Raw genomic sequence first — 20,649 nt, forward strand, 5'->3', positions numbered from 1 at the left:
ACATGTATGCAATGTAAGGACAATTTTCACAGCAGGTGTAGACTCTGTGTAGTTCATCTCTTCAAACATGATTACAGAAGGTTTTAACACAAAAATCTCAGTTCTGATTAACAGTGTATTCATATGCCTTCTAAACATCACACTCTGTCCTCCCCTTTCATCACACACACACACACACACACACACACACTCTGAATATACATTTTACAAGGCTGATGTTAAATTATATCATCTAGTTCCAGAAGAGGCTCTGGTCACCTGGTAACTTACATTAACAATCAAATGTTGCAGATTAGCTGTCAAATAGTAGCTCTTTTTTCTATCCTACTACCAGTTTTCTATTACATAACTAGGATTCATGAATTCATAGCATTCAACTAAAGGTTTATGCTGATTTTGCACATTCTTTTGAAGTTCTCAAGTGTACTAGTAACTGAATATTGTGGAAGTCTTTACACCCCTTGTTCACATCATTTTCCTTTGAAAACACTGTTTGGTTTACATGTACTTTTAACAGTATATCTGCCCCAAATAATGAAATGTTGAGTTTCACGCCTTGGTTTTGGGAAGCAAACGTGCAGCAGTACATTCGCAGTACAAATACAGTGTCTACTATAAACACAAGAAGTTGACATCATCAGTATTCATGTTTTACACCTCTCCTTCATGAAGAGAGAAAACAAAACTTCCTAAAGTACTGTCGAAAATAGAAAAAAACTTTTTTTGCATTTTTATCTACAGTTTAAGTAGTTAACATGTGAAAGTATGAAATGTCTGTTAAACTAAGTTTGGCCTAACTACAGTCTCAGTGGTAGGGAGATAGGAAATGTCGAAAAATGACTTTACTGAGGAGAGATTAGTGCAGAAATGAGCAATGCGGGTTTTACAAAGTCCAAAGCGACTTATTTGGAACAGACCATGGCTTTATGCAAATTTGTCAGATTTTACTATATATTTTGAGTAAACATGCTTTTCTGGATATCCTATTACGCATCCCACTGAACGCCCAGTTAGGCCGATGTGGGTTATTTCGACATATGCTATATTCAATTGTGTTAATTTGAGGGATACAGAGTAACAGCCTGAAAAGTTTTTTTTATTTCCGACAGTACTTTAGTAGTAAGTCCAAGCACTATGATAGTAGGCTGTCTACCTGAGTAGTACACACAAGATTGACCACTTGACCAAAGACTTGATTCAAATTGATATCTACAACCTGTGGTATTCACATTTGTCTTGTTTTCACAATGAGTATGATAAGAATAATTCAACTGTTGATAAATCATGTCATTCTAGGGGTGAAAAAACATGAACATCACGGGTCCTTGGCTTCAGTGTAGTAACTGTGATTTCTTTTGTGGTTCTCAAAACTATAAGATATCTTCTGTCTGATACATCCATATCCTGAAGTGATTGTATAGATGAAGTAACGTCATCACCATAACAAAACAAGAATCACAGAGATTATTTACAACTATCACAGAAATAACTGAACATATCAACCTGCTATAAGCATTATTATATGTAATAAAAGCAAATAAAACAAAACAACTATTACTTCTACCTTTGATACAAGAGACATGTGTATCAATGTTCCATGATACTTTTACCCAGACACAGAAACATACACCAGCTGATGTGCCTGAGACTACTGGATTGTCATCAGGGCAAAATGCCAATGATTTTAGTTCTCACTGACAAGTTACATTTGAAGTCGTGTGCTCAATTCTTTAACTGAACAACAATTTGAAACTTGATTTTAAACTGACAGAAATTGTCAAAATAGACATGTTTTCTCTTGTTCAAGTAGGACTAACTACAAAATTTGAGAACCAGTGTATTAAGATTTACACTAGATTTGCACTGTTGACTGTTTATACTACATACGAGATATAAATCAATGTACCCTGATACATTGATTGATTGAGTTTGGTTTTATGCCACGCTCAACAATATTCCAGCTATATGGCAGCGGTCTGTAAATTTTCAAGTCTGGACCAGACAATCCAGTGATCAACATCATGAGCATCAATCTAAGCAATTGCGATACAATGACATACATCAACCAAGTCGGTGAGCCTGACCACCGATCCTGTTTGTCGCCTTTAATGACAAGTATGGGTTACTGAAGATCAATTCTAACCTGGATGTTCACATTGTACATGTCTCCTTAAAAATCTTCACCAATCCCCCTAGCCAAAAATTATGAACGGTCCCTAATGTTCATAAATATATCATTTGTTGGCCTTTGGAGCTGTTTTCACAGGTTGTAATCCTGATGGCGAGACAGTGTTTTGTGACAAAATGAAGTTTTATGTCTTTGCTACGTGCAGATGAACTGTATCTCTTCTGAATCAACTGTTACTATAAACACAAACAATGGATAGTTGTATCAAATGCATCAACAATATATGCACTACCGAACTGATCAATGCCTGTAGCTGATGAATTTCCACACTGAACTGTATCTCCTCTCAATCGAACTATTACTAGAAACACACTACTATGGATAGTTGTATCAAACACAATAACAATATATGCACTACTGAACTGATCAATGAGTGAGTTGGGTTTTACGTCGCTTTTAGCAATATACAGCAATATCACGACAGGGTACACCAGCAATGAGCTTCACACATTGTACCCATGTGGGGAATCGAACCCAGGCCTTCGGCATGACGAGCAAACACTTTAACCACCAGGCTACCCCACTGCCCTGAACTTATCAATGCCTGTAGCTGATGAATTTTCACACTCACAACCCTGAGGCTGTTGGCTCCAATTTGCCCATGAGTCCATATCAGTGAGCAAGATAAACATGCCATGTAGTTCACAAACAAGTCACAACTGTTACTTTCTTCTTGTTCCTACTGAATGTTTATGTTCTGGAATCATGGTCATGGGAATCTGTAAAATCATACTTGTAGAAAAGTGCAAATTATACACAGTAATAATATAAATTAAACATCAGAACTATGAAAAACAGTTACATCTAAGAAATACTCTGCATATTATTTTCAAAAGAATATCATATGCATTCTCTTGTTCAATTGTGTTTGAGTTTACAAATGTGTTTACAACACGTACAATGTTTACAGATCTTACTCGGCAATGAATCCTGGGTCAACCAAACTTTGATTTCTGACTACCTCAGCCTTACTGTTCATAATCTCATTAACCACTGACTAAGTATAATTTGATCTGACACCATGTCCATTGAGGTGGTCTCAGTGAGGAGAACACACTGTGGCATTCCTGTTGGTCTCACAAAGATTTGTAGGAGTAGATCTGTTGTAATGAAACTGGGATTCTGGAAAAGATTGGACTGTGAAACTCCGTAAGATTGGACACAGTAACTTGGGGAGCGCTCACAGTATCAATCACTGGTTTTGATTGTTATTTATTTGTTGCAGACATATTGCAAGAACATTGCAAATGCATTGTTGACAAACAAACCTCTCACTTAATGACTATATAACTCCTGTATGAAGAAACACACCAATTCTGTGAAGACTGGTGGAAGCTTATGTTACCAACATCATGGTTACTATGGGAGATCGAGTGAATGTAAAGTATATACTTTGACTCTAATCAAGTAACCATGGTAGCCTGTGATCCATTTATATGCAACTATTATGTGGTTTTATTGCTGCACTCAACTGTTGTAAGCTGGTACACAATAAAGTCTGGATCAGACAATGTGGTGACTGGTATTATGTTTCCATTCCACTGTGGTACAATCAATCAGATCACTGAGCCTGACCACCATATTGATTTCATCATTCTGTTCTCTTGTGGTTTAATAGCACAGACAGCAATCAATCATAACATCAAAGCAGACTACCTGATCTGTTTCTCCACCTCTAATGACGAGCATAGGTTACTGGGGACGTATCTAACTCAAGTCAAGACATGGAAGTTGTCCAAGACCTTTTCTAACATGGAAGCACCATGGGGTACGTACACTCAACACCCCCAAAAAGCCCATTGTTTATATTTTCAGCTAATATGGAAACCCAAAATATCACACAAAACTGAAGGTGTCACACATTACCCTATGCCCAAACAACAGAATGCACAAGTCCTAAGATTGAACCAGTGTATGAAAATAGCCAAAACCCCAGCCAGACATCAGGGCTGGTAACTTCAAAATGTTACCAGACCAGACACCAAGATTTGACTTAGATGTATATAATATCTCAATTTTTACCAGACCATCGGGCTGGCTAGCTGTAAATCTAGACCGTCTGTCTGAAATCTAACCCGTCTTGGGCGGTCGGATTGGCCTTATTTCATACACTGATTGAACACACCATAGACTTAAATTTGGTGCTCTACACTTAGGCAAACACAACCAGCCATCTGGCTACAGAAGCACGTAGTGGGAAAGCAGACCTGAGACATGAGACCAAGCAGTTTGGGGTGAAATGGGTGTGACAAACCTGTGGGAAGATGGTTGATAGCCTTTGTACTGTTACTTGTAAAGTGGCACCCTCTGGAGGACATTTTTCTGTACAACTAGAGAGCAATAGACAACGCTATAAGTACAGAAGATAACATGAGAAACAGATTTTGTCTTCCAGTGAACATAACCAACAATCTGAATGTGAATCTTGAATGTTAAGGATATTCATTTGCTACCTTAGTCTAAGTTGGAACTTTGAGTATGTCAAGCGGTGATGTTTGGTGCCAGCATATAAGATCTAAATACTACATCTCTGCAAATAATCTTGGTGCTACTGAACAATTTCATTTTTGGATATCGAGTACCTGAGTTGTTTACACCATACACAAGCTACCTCCATGCTGGCACATACTGCAGATATCAGTGCCAAGATGCCCTGAAATGAGATATCTGAAGCAAGAACTGAAATGGGTATTCAAGTACTCAATGTCATTTGTTCCCAAGAGGACAAACTGTCTGCTGCTTGCTGCTGCTGCTGCTGCTGCTGCTATTGTTAAAGCTACTGCTTGATGCCATTTGTTTCCTCGAGGTGTGCTCCTGTGTCTGCACTGCCACTTGACTTTGTTCCCTTCCGGACCAAGTTGTCTGTGACTGCTTTCTCTTTGATCAAGGAGTCTGTGACTGATGTTTACTGTTGTCCTTTCTCTCCATGACCCAGTTGTCTGCTGCCCCTACTAGATGTCATCTGTTTCCTTCAGTGCCAAGTTGTCTGTGACTCCTTCTTCCAGGACTAAATCGTCTGCTGCCACTGATTAATATCATCTGTTCTCTCCACTACCAAGTTGTCTGACCTGTTGATTCAGCATTATGTCATCTTTGCCTTCAAGGTCTGTTTCTTTGTCTTCAGTTACTGCTTGATGTCATCTGTTTCTTCCAGGACCGAGGCATCTGCATCTGCATCTGCTGGGTCAGCCATCTTTACCTGGCTCTGCTTAGTCCACAGATGGCTGTACAGACTGTTGGGATCGGCCAGGAGGCTGTAGTGTGTCCCTTGCTCCGCCACACGACCTTTCTCCAACACCAATATCATATCTGCATCAACAACAGTTGACAGTCGGTGAGCGATCACTACTGTGGTCTTCCCTTTCGTTACCTCACGAAGTGCTGATAGAATGTTCTGCAATAGAATTAGTTCAGTGTCTTACTTCTAAGAAACTTTAGTGAAACTGAAATTTAACAGTTTTGCCATAAAAGGGAGACAATCAGGTGTGATTCAGATTTTAAGCACTGCCTGAAATTCTGCCTGACGTCTCTGTTTCACACAACACTTTGATGGGAAATGGGAACCAGGCCATGGAGGATGGCCTAGAAACCTAGAAGCTTATTCTGGGCGAACAAACCTAGAAGCCGAGGGACATAAATATGTTACCTGTTCTGTGATTGTGTCCAGGCTTGAGGTAGCTTCGTCATAGATAATGATGGGAGGGTCCTTCATGATGGTCCTGGCAATGGCTACCCTCTGCTTCTCTCCCCCTGAGAGCTTGAGGCCCCGCTCTCCAACCTGGGTTTCATACTGATTAGGGAATCGGGTCATAATGGCATCATGCAGTTCCACCATCTGGGCAGCGTTGTGTACATCTGTCTCAGACTTGGTCAGATCACCATAATGGATGTTGTTGAAGACAGTGTCATGGAACAACACACAATCCTGGAATAAAATAACAGGTAATTTAGTCGGAGGTGAGACTGACTGGGTTTGGTTTTACGCCGCTTTTAGCAATATTCCAGCAACATCACGGCAGGGGACACCAGAAATGGGCTTCACACATTGTACCCATGTGGGGATTCGAACCCGGGTCTTCCGCGTGACAAGCTAACGCTTCAACCATTAGGCTACCCCACCGCCCCCAGAGGTGGGAGAAAAACTGTGACATCTGTTTTCCCATCTGAGGAACAACTATCACTGTTTGACACCCTCTGCCCTACCTGAGGAACGACTCCTATAGCTTTCCGAGTGCTGTCCAGATTCAAGGATTTTATGTCCTGCCCATTGATCAGAATACGTCCCTGGTCTGTGTCAAAGAAGCGGTACAGCAACCTCACAATGGTCGATTTTCTGGATTAGAAAAGAGACATTGTTAACAAGCGTACAGAAAAAAGTGAAAAGTGAGAGATGTAAAGTCAAGTAGATGGTAAACCAGCAAAACATCCACATCAAACATCAAAGAGGCCCATCCATTGCCACCCTTTCCTGCTGACTCACAACACTCACTGATCACTGAACCACACCCACTGATCACTCACGTACATCCATGGATCACTGAACCACACCCACTGATCACTCACGTACATCCATGGATCACTCAACTACACCCACTGACCACTCACATACATCCATGGATCACTCAACTACACCCACTGATCACACACATACATCCATGGATCACTGAACCACACCCACTGATCACTCACGTACATCCATGGATCACTCAACTACACCCACTGATCACTCACATACATCCATGGATCACTCAACCACACCAACTGATCACTCACATGTACATCATGGATCACTCCACTCAACCACTGATCACTCACATACATCCATGGATCACTCAACCACACCCACTGATCACTCACATACATCCATGGATCACTCAACCACACCCACTGATCACTCACATACATCCATGGATCACTCAACCACACCCACTGATCACTCACGTACATCATGGATCACTCAACCACTGATCACTCACGTACATCCATGGATCACTCAACTACACCCACTGATCACTCACGTACATCCATGGGTCACTCAACTACACCCACTGATCACTCACGTACATCCATGGGTCACTCAACTACAACCACTGATCACTCATGTACATCATGGATCACTCAACCACTGATCACTCATGTACATCATGGATCACTCAACCACTGATCACTCACGTACATCCATGGGTCACTCAACCACACCCACTAAGCACTCACGTACATCATGGATCACTCAACCACTGATAACTCACGTACATCATGGATCACTCAACTACACCCACTGATCACTCACTTACATCATGGTTCACTCAACCACACCCACTGATCACTCACGGACATCCATGGGTCACTCAACTACACCCACTGATCACTCACGTACATCCATGGGTCACTCAACTACAACCACTGATCACTCATGTACATCATGGATCACTCAACCACACCCACTGATCACTCGTACATGACTTACCCTGAACCGCTGCCACCAACAACAGCTACCTTCTTCCCTGATGGTACAGTAAATGACAGACCATTGAGAATCTTCTGTCCCGGAACATATTCAAAATACACATCCTCAAACGTGATGGTGGACTCAGAGGGTGTGATGCACAGTGATGGAGCATTGAGATCATTCTGTGGGACAAAGCAAGGAGATCCATTTGGGTTGGATAGAGACTATTCTGTGGGACAAAGTGAAGTTTGTATGTGTACCTGCATAGGAACTCCCATCAAACATGAATTGTTCCCAGCACTAATATGTCATATCGATGTGGAAGGAAAACTTTGAAATGATGCAGGTACAGGGCTCCAGATAATGTTTCAACATCAGGAGTACGTACTGGAAAAACTGAAGAGTACATTTAGAGTACTGAATGGAATTTAATGGAGTATCAGTCATCTTGTGTTTCGTTTCATACATGCACCACAACATTGCTGCTCAAGTGTAAACAGGTCAATAAACAATAAAACAATACTTTTTCAGATAAATATGTCTGTAAATGATTCTAAGACCGTACACCATTGCTGTGGTGCGTATCTGCAGTGTATGAAATAAGCCCAAAATCAAGCCAGACATCAGGGCTGGTAACTTCAGAATGTTACCAGCCCAAATTGGATTTAACCAGACCAAATATGGTGAATTTACTCTGATGTATGGAATGTCTAAACTTATAACCAGACCATTAGGCTGGTAGCTGTAAATTTTGACCGTCTGTCAGAAACCTAGACCGTCTCAGGCAGTCGGACGGGACTTATTTCATACACTGGTATCTGCTACGTTTTCTACATTATTTCCTACCGTATCGTGCATATTTTATATCCGTACATATGCCGATAAAGCCCTTATCTTAGGCCCTGAGGTACTTGGCAAAATTACAGCCATATAGCAGGGACCTACAAATGTAGATCTTGAGCAAATAATCCAATCATTGATATCATGAACAACATGTCTACATCGTTGGGATACGATGATGACACGATCAACAAGGTCAGCGAGTCTAACCACCCAATCTTACCAAAGTTCAAAGTTACTCAATCAATTGCCTCTCACAACCAGCATAGGCTGCTTGTGACCCATTCTAACACAGAAACCCCCTGGCGGAACTCACCATCACATTGGGTGTTATGTTGAGGATACTAAACATGGTGTGCATGTCGATCAGGGACTGGCGAACTTCCCGATACACGGAACCGAGGAAGTTGAGAGGCATAGAGAGCTGGAAGAGGAGTCCATTAACCATCACCAGGTCCCCAACAGTCATAGTACCTGAACAAATGTTATCAGGTCATTAGTGTTTATCTTGCCTCACATATAAATGTCATTTTCTGATTGGCTGAGTGCTCTTCTATTATTTTCAATGTAACAATGTACAAGCAAGTAACATTTTCTATGTAACCCTCTGGGAATGCTGAACTCATTTGGTACTTCATAGTAGTAATTCTTTATCTCGAATAACATTGAATCACGTATGATGTACGGAAATTACCGATGTTTTGCAAATGCAAATCGATGGAAGGGAGATAACTCTAAATTTGTTTTTCTTGTCGTCTGGTACTCCATACTATGATCCGATACCCGTGCTTCAAACAGTTCACAATTACCATTGAGGTGTTCGGTAAGATAAATATGTTGTTCACTGGTCCCTCGGGGCCCATGGCTTGATGTACCCTCGATGTTTGTTTAACATCAGCCCATGTCCCCCTCGAGACCAGTGAACAACTTATACTGTCTACAAGATTGTAACATAAACCTAGACTGAACCCTACATGGATATACTGAAAATTGAAGCTCTTGGGGCAATCAGGTTTCATCATCTGTGAGAGCAAAGGAAGTGAAGTTTCAGTTTCCTTGTTCCAGTGTTTTTTGAGATGATGTTTACAGTGTAAGGAAATAAGTTTAGAGATAATTTAGTAGCTAGTGCAAAGATAAAATAATTTTTAAAAACCCATAGTGGAACGGTTACAAATATGTTTCCAACATCTTGACTACTTCAGTTGTCATCATTGGTATCAAACAGTTTCAGCTTCATTGGTTTCTGAGGAGCTGATGTTGATATTTCATCAGTGTCCCATACAAACCTGCCATTATCTGTTGACTGGACAGCAGCATGATGCCAGTGATTCCGGCGCTGAAGATGGCATTCTGTCCCCAGTTCAACATGGCCAGACTGGTGGTGGTCTTGAGGGAGGCAGTCTCATAGTTCTTCAACACCTTGTCATACTTGTCAGCTTCATACTTCTCATTGTTGAAATACTGGGTAACACATACAATATGATTGCTAAAGCCACAGGATTCCAAAGTTCTCATTTATTTATGAAAATGTTAACCATTTTCCTTTCCAACACTCTCTCTCTGTATCATGATTTGCCTGCCTCACAAACAGTATGTTCCACGATACTGGAGTATCCACAACAGGTCATTACTATTAATGTTTCGTACTTAAATCACATGATCAATTAATTTATGCTTATTTTAACAATTGTATGCAATAAATACTTCTTCAGACAGATGTACCTTCACAGTCTCGTAGTTGATGAGTGAATCAATGGCCATAGATCCTGCTTTAGAGTCTGCCTGGTTCATCTTTACACGAAACTGAGTCCTGCAAACAATGAAACAACCTTCTGCACAGACACCCAATCACATCATCACCTTCTCTACCACCACAAAATGTTCAAAGAATTCATATCTTACCTCAACTGAGCATCTGATTTTAAGTAGAGCTTACCTTCACAGAGCTTCTGATTTTAAGCATAGCTTAACTTCACTGAGTATCTGACTTTAAGTAGATAAAGAAGAGCTCACCTCTGCTGAGAATCTGACAGTAAGTAGAGCTTACCTCCACTGATTGACTGGTTGTAAGCAAATCTTACCTCTGCTGAGCATCTGACAGTAAGTAGAGCTTACCTTCACTGATTGACCGGTTGTAAGCAAACGCTAACTCTGCTGAGCATCTGACAGTAAGTAGAGCTTACCTCCACTGATTGACCGGTTGTAAGCAAACCTTACCTCTGCTGAGCATCTGACAGTAAGTAGAGCTTACCTTCACTGACTGACAGGCAGGGTTCAAGCAAACACTAACTCTGCTGAGCATCTGACAGTAAGTAAAGCTTACCTCTGCTGAGCACTGACAGTTGACACTGATTGACCGGTTGTAAGCAAACCTTACCTCTGCTGAGCATCTGACAGTAAGTAGAGCTTACCTCCACTGATTGACCGGTTGTAAGCAAACCTTACCTCTGCTGAGCATCTGACAGTAAGTAGAGCTTACCTCCACTGATTGACCGGTTGTAAGCAAACCTTACCTCTGCTGAGCATCTGACAGTAAGTAGAGCTTACCTCCACTGATTGACCGGTTGTAAGCAAACGTTACCTCTGCTGAGAATCTGACTGTAATCAAAACTTACCTCAAATGAGAGCCAGATCTAAAGTAGAGCATAAATGTCTGATTCTATGTAGGGTTTCTCTCCAGTGAGTATCTGACTGTAATCAGTAGAGCTTACCTCCACTGTGTGACGAGCAGAGTGAAGAGGGTGTAGGTCCCAATACAACCCAGAGCCACCATGGCATACTGAATCCCACACTTGTAGTACTGCAAGAGTATGTTTATGATTCACAGCAATCACTGGCATTCTTTACAACATATCAGAAAATATTCAACTTTATCATAGATGACATTAACATCTCTATAGGAATATTCCATATTCCATATACACTGAAATCTTGCTGATTTTATATAGCAGAATGTCTACACATTTTTACTTCACATACACAATAGATTCGAACAGTACCTATATAATTTGGGGGGAAATTTAATCTTATGATACCCATACATCTGTTCTTTAATCTCTATAACTTAAGATCATGGTTGAACACAATAGGCAAAACAGAACAATCCTAAGTCACACAAATGTTTATATTTTATCCCGTCACGTTGAAAACACGGGTTTGATTCCCCATTTCTGGTGTCGATGGCCATGATATTGCTGGAATATTGCTAAAAGAGGTGTAAAACCATACTCGCTCACTATTTTATCCACCTTGCATCAAAAGACACAAGTCTTGCCTAATGTTACATATACCATAACAGCGACTCAAGCCTTCCCAACAGATATCATTTGTTTGTTGTTAAATGCCACATTCAGCATTATTCAGCTCTATGACAGTGGTCTGTAAATCCTCCAGCCCTGATCTGACAACCCACAGATTGAATGACATCATGATTACTAATCCACACACATATGCCGACATGCAATCACACGTCACCACCTGACAATCCAATCCATTTAGTCAAGAATGGGGTACTGGAGACCTATTCTTACCCCAATCTTCATGAGGATCCAATATATTATGATAATTGATCACTGGATTGTCTGGTAGAGACCACCACCATATAACTGGAATACTGCTGAGTGCAGCATAAAACTAAACTCAGTCACTCACTCACTATCATGATAACTGGACTCTACAATTTGCCTGAACAAAACCAGTATAGTGAGCAAATGAGTGACTTGGTTTTACGCCGCTTTCAGCAATATTCTAGCAATATTCCAGCAATTGTGGCGTCATTCAGACTTTACGTCACAATATGATTTTAAGGGACACCAGAAATGGGCTTCACACATTATTTACCCATGTGGTTTTCAACCAATCGAACCAGTGACTTTTGGTTTACAATTGGGTCTTCAGCATGACGAAATGGCATTGTACCCATGGGGAATCGAAGCGCCGGCTTTAACCACTAGGCTACCCCACCCCTAAAAAAACCACAGTATAGAATAGAGTATGTATAAATTCCATCATTAGAGTTTATGTTGAAAGAAGGAGCAGAGACCCAAATATGTCCTACCAATATATGATACCTACCAATATGGAGGTTACCAGGGAAACCTCGAATATTGTTGGTGCAACATTGAACACCAGTGCACTCAGAACAAAGTTAATGCCTCTGAAATATATGTAAACAAATAACCATATAAATAACACGCTGACATGGGTATACAATTACACAGCTGTGTATTAAATGTTTCATCCATTTTAAGTGAAATGATTCACAAAGCCAAATGTTACTTTTATTCTGTAATGGAAAAATAATATTTTGGTTTATAGTATTATTATTGCTCTGACACACTAATTGTTTTTAAATTGGAAATGTTAGGATGATAATATATTGAAAAAGCTGCCATTATATAGATGGAATATTGTTTTAATTTTAATAAACAAACAATATGTACAACTCATATGAAGGTAAAAACACCCCACATTTTCATATGGCCATGGCATGCCATGACAAATTAACTATGGTCGTATGAACAAATTTGATGTCATTTCACTTCTTTTACGTAGCAAATGACCTGAACATGTTCAAATGACTGTCAATATTATACATTTATGAAACACCCAATTCTTACATACAACCAAAAAACAATATGATTATACAACAAGCATTGTCACTAAGGTGACATAATCCCTGCCGCAAATTATCAAATGAAACTTAAAAAGTAATGAAAGTGAAGGTCGTAATTCAAGATGAAGTTAAATGTCAACAAAAATATGACCAGTCAACCTCACTTGATATCTTGCTCTGTAGTTGTTCAAACGCACAAATATTTTTAAGACTCACTTTGACCTTGACATGAATGTCTTAGTGTATGAAATATGCAAAAATAGTAATAAAGAAATTGCTTATTGAAAAACATTCAAGGGAAGTCTTGAAAGTCTATGGAGAAAATCCAGTGAACTGTTCTTGAGATATCTCGCTGACAATCTTAACATGCAGTTTAACATGCTGAAATCTTCAAATTGTCGCCGTGACCTTGAAAATTATCTGAAGGTCACCAAAATCAACTGGGCCTTGCACCTTCCCCAGATGAAGCTTGTAGTCATATATGAAGAAAGTCCAGTGAATGGTTCTTGAGATATCTAGCTGACAATCTTTACATCGCGGGTTAACATGCTGAAATCTTTAAAGTGTCGCCGTGACCTTGAAAATTAAGTGAAGGTCACCAGAATCGACTGGGCCCTGCGCCTTCCCTAGATAAAGCTTGGTGTTGAATATGAAGAAATCCAGAGAAGGGTTCTTGAGATATCTCGCTGACAAGGGTAAAAATTTAAAGTCCCCTTGTGACCATGAAATAAAGGTCAAGGTCACCAAAACTGACTGGGGCCTTTCTTTTACTGTTATGAACATACATACCAAATGTGAAAAGAATCCAGTCAACGGTTATTAAGATATTCCAATTCGTATGTATGTACGTATGGACGGACAGAGCCTAATACTATATCCCCCGCTTCAGCTAAACGCGCAGCGGGGGATAAAAAGAAATAGTTAGACAATTGATATGGTATTACATGGGACATAGTTTAGTATTTTATTTATTTTATTTTATTTATTACTCACCCAACATTAGCAAACTAATATTGAGCAAAGTACTTCTTTCCTTAGAATTCAACGAGTGTGATTGACTCTCAGCTTTCCGCGAGTCAAGCAAGGTCTAATACTATTTTGACAGAGGTATTAGCATTGTGACGTCATAACTGTAAACCAGTTTTACGTCATACGATATGGCACCATGTGATGTTATTACACAATGTATAATAACATTGTAAAATTATTAAACAGTGATATCTTCAACGGGTGAGTAATAATATACATTTATGAAACACCCAATTCTTACATACAACCAAAAAACAATATGATTATACAAAAAGAAATAGTTAGACAATGATTTTGAAACAATCAAAGACAAATGTGATCACCTTGTTCCTCGATCTATGGCTTTGGACACAGCACCAGTTTGACGAGAAAGGTGAAAACTAAGGTCAAGGTTATGTAGATGAAGAAATACATTGCGGGCGACACGGCGTATTGAGTTTTGAGCCACTTTGGCAAACACAGCATTGCGAAGCTCATTCAATGCTGAAGCACCTGCTCGGGCTAGACCATCTGAAATGTTGAACAGATGAGGATAACACAATAGGTAGATACCCGTTCTCTTGAATTTCAAATAAATGCAGTACAGGGATTTAACACTGCCTTGAGACCACTTCAGTCCATAAACCTGCCTCCTACTTCAACTAGGATATATTCTTTGAAGAACCTTGACATTTTGAAAAGATATTCTGACTGTATAAGCAAGTGTAACAGACTGTGTTATATAATAATAATTACAATAGAAGACTAGAATAGAGATATGTTAAAATCCTGTTTCTACATTTGTTACTCATTTACAAATATGAATAGTTTACTGATATAAAACCGAACTCAGAATCAGGATTCCAGATAAAAATGAAACCAGTGCTGGTTTTGATTGACAAGAATGGTCACAGATGGCTTTAATTTGTATAAAAGATATTTCTGCTATAAAACAAATTCTACCATAACTTCAGTAATCACTGGATTGTGATTGGTTAATCAAAGTCATTCAGAGGTAAATGATCACGTTATATACCTCTGATTTTCCAACACCGTATGTATTGTGTTTTTAAATGTGGTTATGGTAGAATGGAGATAAACATACTGTGTTGGAAAATCAGACGTATATAATGAAATTATAATAGCTCTAAATTTGATCTCCTAAATCAAGTTTTGAAAAAACACAATTAACTTACAGCCTATTAATAAAGCTGTTGCCATGGTAATAATTGTAGCTGTTGGATCGTCAAGATTTAGCCAGTTACTGGGAGCATTAAGCCAGTCTACTGCATACTTAAAGATGAAAGGCACCTGTACATTCATCACCTGTGGAAGTAAACTGGTCAAAGTCACACATCCTTCATGTTTGACAATATGACCACCTGATCCTCACTGTGCATATTTATCAAGAAATGATTGTTAAATGTGGAACTCAGCAATATTCCATAACAACACCAATTGCCTTATCAGCCAATCAGTAAAGAGTAGTGCATATGAGTGTGTGAGTGTATTTCGTTTTACGCCACACTCAGCAATATTCCAGCTATATGGTGGTGGTCTGTAAATAATCAAGTCTGGACCAGACAATCCAATGATCAACAGCATGAGCATTGATCTGCGCAAATGGGAACCAATGACATGTGTCAACCAAGTCAGTGAGCCTGACCACCCGATCCAATTAGTCGCCTCTTACGCCAAGCATGGGTTACTGAAGATCAATATTCTAACCCGGACCTTCACGGGTCTAGTGTATATGAGGGCATGATGTAATTTTGAGGGGTTTCTTGAAGCAAAACATGTTGCCACAGAAATACTTGCAATATATTTAGGACACAATAAACCTGTGTAAACATGGTACAGTATGGTTCAAAGTTCTGCTCACCTTGGACCCAACAAGAAGCCCGACTGCGATCACAACTCTAGCCTTGATTCCAGGTTTGTTCTTGGGCCAGATATAGGTCATCATGGCCTTCACTATGTCCCATCCACTAACTTCTTTTTTAGTAGAATTAATTTCATTAGGTGCAAGGGTGGAGGCTCCAGGGTGAAAACAAGTTCTTTTGCCAACTTTTGGGGGTAATAACTGCAAATTACCAAATATTATCATGATTAAAAAGAGACTTCTACAACACTGTAACTATGGCAACACATACATGATCTATTAACGGTCTGTTTATATCACTGATAGTAAAGATTGATGACACAGAAATAATCCAAAGTTCTTTTCACAAATGAAACAAAAAATGTCCAAAGTTAAACTTTGTCTTTACAAGTTTCATAATCATAACATCGATAAGGAGAAAAACCAATCCAACATTATTTTTATCATCTACAGATCCAAATCTATTGAGATTATTAAAGATATCATATAGAATGCATTATTTCTTCTCCCTACTGGCCAAATAATTTAATAGCAAAATCCAGAAACAAATATAAAGATATTTGTAATAAAGAAACAAATGTAAACTTCACAAATAACAACAAAAGCATGTATGACTTTAGTTTACTTCTTAACATAACAGTAATTGTTTCCATTACGGTTGTAGACATAAGAAACCAACTTAATGGTCATGACTGAGAGGATCTGCATTAATGATTATCACTACAGTTTAGTTTATGACTGTAGCTTTAAGTTGCTAGTATACAACATAATCTACCAACCTTTCGAAACAAAGATGTCTTCGAGATGGAGTACTTATTCCATCCACCATGTTTTCCACACTAGAAAAAGAAATATTAGACAATTGTCATTCCAACAATTAGAGATCAACAGCATAATGTGTTTCTTTATCTTAAATATAATATACTTGGAAAAGAAACTGGATAATGTTAGAATATGGTAAGCATCAAACATATTTAATATTCTTTCCTCAGTTACAATGACCTAGTTTGAAACATAATAGTATTTGCTCCACTTTTCTTACTTCAATTTTATACCTCTCTGCCATGTTGTAATGGTAAAGAAAAATAACCGTTCTCGTGGATTTTTAACCATGGGAAACCAAAGCTTTGAAGCAAGCATACAAGTGCAGTCGTCAGGGTATTCTGGATCAGGAAACTGTAGTGCTCACAATGAAAGATGCTATCTTTTACACTTTTAGACAGGACAATTAAAGTTTCTACATAACAGATTTGTACATAATTGTTTAGTTAGTTGAACAGCTTTCAAAAACTTCTAAAACTGTGCCTCAGAAAAATATGTGACAGCATTTGACTGGGCACACTCTCAAATTACAATAACTGGTTCCCCGGTAATCACCCTATGAAGGATCAAACTCATATTGACAGTGTGAAACTAGGCTGTTCACATGAGTTGATGTAATTAGTCAAACCCTACCACAGGACCACACTCATTTAAGAAAACAGGTTGGAAGCCAGTGTCCAAAAAAGATGCTACCATTCTTGGACAAATGGGAATCATAAGTCCCAGATGGTATGCAAATGATGGCTGTTACTGATATTGACTGTGTGAAAGTTTTGTGAGTGCATGAAATTTAAGTCAGCAGAAATTTGTCAGCAAAATCAGGAAATCCTATATTCATTGATCACATATCCTATGTGCGCTTTAATTATTCAATGACAAATGATTTACATTTTGGGGCTTTATATTGAATAAAACTGTCTGTCTCAAATTTAAGTTTGACTCAAATTAATTTATGATGAATGACTGTTTTTTGCTTTTTCTTGTGTTTCCATCTTGATTGACAATTTCATTGTCAGCAGGGATAAGTTCTTTTCTTCATTTCATCATGGAGATAAAACGTGTTATCCCAGTGATGCATTTCTCATGGATTTCAGTATAATTAGAGTTCATTCACCAAGTCGTCAGGACCAAATTCTTTACCGTTATGTGCATGCACAGATGCCATTTTCTCTTGATAAAAATAGTTTCCACAAATAATATTGGATTATTTCCATAATTTGAATAAGGACCCATACAACACCTCACAACTAACCCTTAGGATTGCCAGGAGAGCCCAACCCCACTGTCCAAGGGTATTTGATTGGCAAGTGGAAGGCTAAGGACCAGAGAAACATGTGATAGTGAAGCGAGTGTATCAGTCGGCGAATATTGTCAATACGGAATCCAGGACATAATCCCCCCGGACATAATCCCCCCCCAAAAACAAAAAAAAAACACCCCGGACATAAATAATCCCCCCCATCATTAACATTCAAACGGACAAAATCCCCCCTACTCATCTTTAGCTTTAGATTAAAGGTTCTTTAATCCTTGTTATCATGTTTTGATAGAACAGCTTCATTAACAATTGCAGAAGAGTTGGAGAAGATTGTTTTAGCTATGTAAACTGGCATAGAACTGGCAAAAAACGGACTAAATCCCCCCTACTCATCTTTAGCTTGGTTCTCCTGATCTTTGATCAACACTTAATCCCCAGATTTCTTGCATGGCATTGGTCGCTGTATGCGAACTGATGTTTGATGATATGATGTGCTATGATCAAATAACATAAATGACAAATGAACAAATGTCACATAATATAACCTCGCGTCATGGGTTTCCGTGGTATTAAGAAATTGACGACTATGAATATGATCGCTCATATTGCCAAGTCATATAAACATAACATAGTGTTAGACGACATACCTTTGTATCATTTAATGTCAATAAAACACTTTTGTCATTCTGAAGTTCTTGTTGTCCGTATCGGACGACAGGCGGCCATTGTGCACAAACTCTGGTGACGTCATATGTTTCCGTGGTATTTCCTACAGATCAAATTACGGGTGCACAGCACATGTCACAATCGCACACGTTGTCAACAGCCAATCCGGGAGTGTCAATGTAGGTTTACAGTAATAACGAAGGCGATAAATTGTAATACAGTAAACAATTTTGTAGAATTAACACAATAGTCACATTTCTTCAGCATAAATTTCCAGTTCATAAAATATATAGAGTTGGTCAACGGGATACGTGAAATGAAAAGTGAAAAAACAACTTAAGAGATGACCCTATCGGGCTTCATCAGTTTAAAAAATAGAGCTGGGATTCCCCCCTTAGGTCATGTGATTGTTTTTATTGATGACATCAGCTAGCAGAAGAGATATGTTTGGAAAACTTTGAAGCTGACTAAGTCTATAGAACATGTTTGTAAAGATCGCACAAAAAGTGCATTACGTGCTAGACATAAATTTGAATTAGTTTTTAATAGTAGATGACTGTACGTACGCAAATTGATGAAAGTCTGAACATTTTTGGCTCAGAGCCGTGCCGATCAACTGATGAACGTAAACAATCGACAGGTGGCGCGATTTGGTGAGTGGCTCATGAGAAATTATGTTATTAGAAAATACCATGGAAACATAAGTACCACGGAATCATATGACGGCATGGTATGAATAAATATATACTCATTCCTCATATAAAAATAAATGTCCAATGAATTATGTGTATGTGCTCAAAATATGTGCTATGTGCTCTTTGACATTGTTGAAATATTGACAAATAATTAATGATGTGAATGTGCTCAAAATATGTGCTATGTGCTGTTTGACTTTGTTGGAATGGGGGGTGGGGAGAGAAATTTGTCCGGGGGATTTTGTCCTGCGATGCACTTTTTTGGGGATTTTGTCCATTTACCATCGAGACATAATCTGCGCCCTAAAAAGTGCATTTTTGCCAAATCCAGGGTGTTAGTACTGACACTAGTGACTGTCGATTTTCTCAATGACATAGTGCTTTGGAGACTCACGTATCTAGGGATTCCATCATGGACCTTGGACGTCAGTAGCTGCTTTTGATTTTTCACTAAAATGCTGAATGACCGTTGTACATTGATATGACACAAACCACACTTTCGGATACCGGGCGAGAAACTCGCCCCTCGAAACAGAACTGCTGTCATCCCTGCCATTGCTCATAGTCTCAAGTTAGAGTGACCTGCCCTTGGATGCCATACAAAATTTGAAATGAACTATTCCAAGAAGATGTGGAATTGGATTAGGAGATCAAAATCGCATGTAACTTGAAGGACTGGTGTATATTTGCTTAACGTTTGTAGTGATGTTGTAATAGTAAATGTAGAATTGGAATCAATCGACAACCCATCAACAAGATTTTTTAAATCACGTACACGTGTATATGTACACAGTAATGGCAATATGGACCTATATGACTCTATACATACAGTATGATGAGACTTTTTGAAATATATCAAAACATCCATTATTTTTTAACAGCCATAAACCTGCACTAGCATGTGAATACTTTGTGGACTGTCGACTCGGAAGGCTATTATGGTGATATTAATAGTCCAATTGGCCGTCGTTCTCTGTTTCGTCTGTCCCAGATAAGATGACATATATGTCATATATGATATACATCACAACGGGTTGACAAAATTATGTCGCATCCATCGAATGCCCAGCACCGCAACTATCTGAAAATAGGTCCTGCAGCTTCATTCATTCAAACAGAACAGACCCCCAGAAATCTATGTTTGGCGACGAGACGAGGCGATTAAATAGATAGAGTAGTAAGTGGTCACAAACGGTCTGGGACGTTGATCATGATATGAATCACTG

General features: G+C 39.0%; 1 protein-coding gene across 1 annotated transcript; it reads right to left on the bottom strand.

Annotated features, from left to right (window-relative positions):
• Window positions 1-2,508: 2,508 nt before the first annotated feature.
• Window positions 2,509-20,000, bottom strand: LOC124281717 (iron-sulfur clusters transporter ABCB7, mitochondrial-like). Its single transcript, XM_046717672.1, has 14 exons — window positions 19,818-20,000; window positions 16,762-16,821; window positions 15,983-16,183; window positions 15,297-15,426; window positions 14,445-14,631; window positions 12,552-12,633; window positions 11,189-11,277; window positions 10,200-10,287; window positions 9,764-9,938; window positions 8,794-8,951; window positions 7,656-7,819; window positions 6,392-6,521; window positions 5,835-6,113; window positions 2,509-5,582 (listed from the first exon to the last, which is right to left on the bottom strand). Exons 1-14 carry the CDS (start codon window positions 19,977-19,979, stop codon window positions 5,313-5,315), a joined length of 2,175 nt encoding a protein of 724 aa, XP_046573628.1. The 5' UTR covers window positions 19,980-20,000; the 3' UTR covers window positions 2,509-5,312.
• Between the last annotated feature and the right edge of the window lie 649 nt (window positions 20,001-20,649).

Source organism: Haliotis rubra, unplaced genomic scaffold (genome assembly GCF_003918875.1).
Source record: "Haliotis rubra isolate DU_JTF1 unplaced genomic scaffold, ASM391887v1 Scf289, whole genome shotgun sequence".
Classification (NCBI taxonomy): Eukaryota; Metazoa; Mollusca; class Gastropoda; order Lepetellida; family Haliotidae; genus Haliotis; species Haliotis rubra.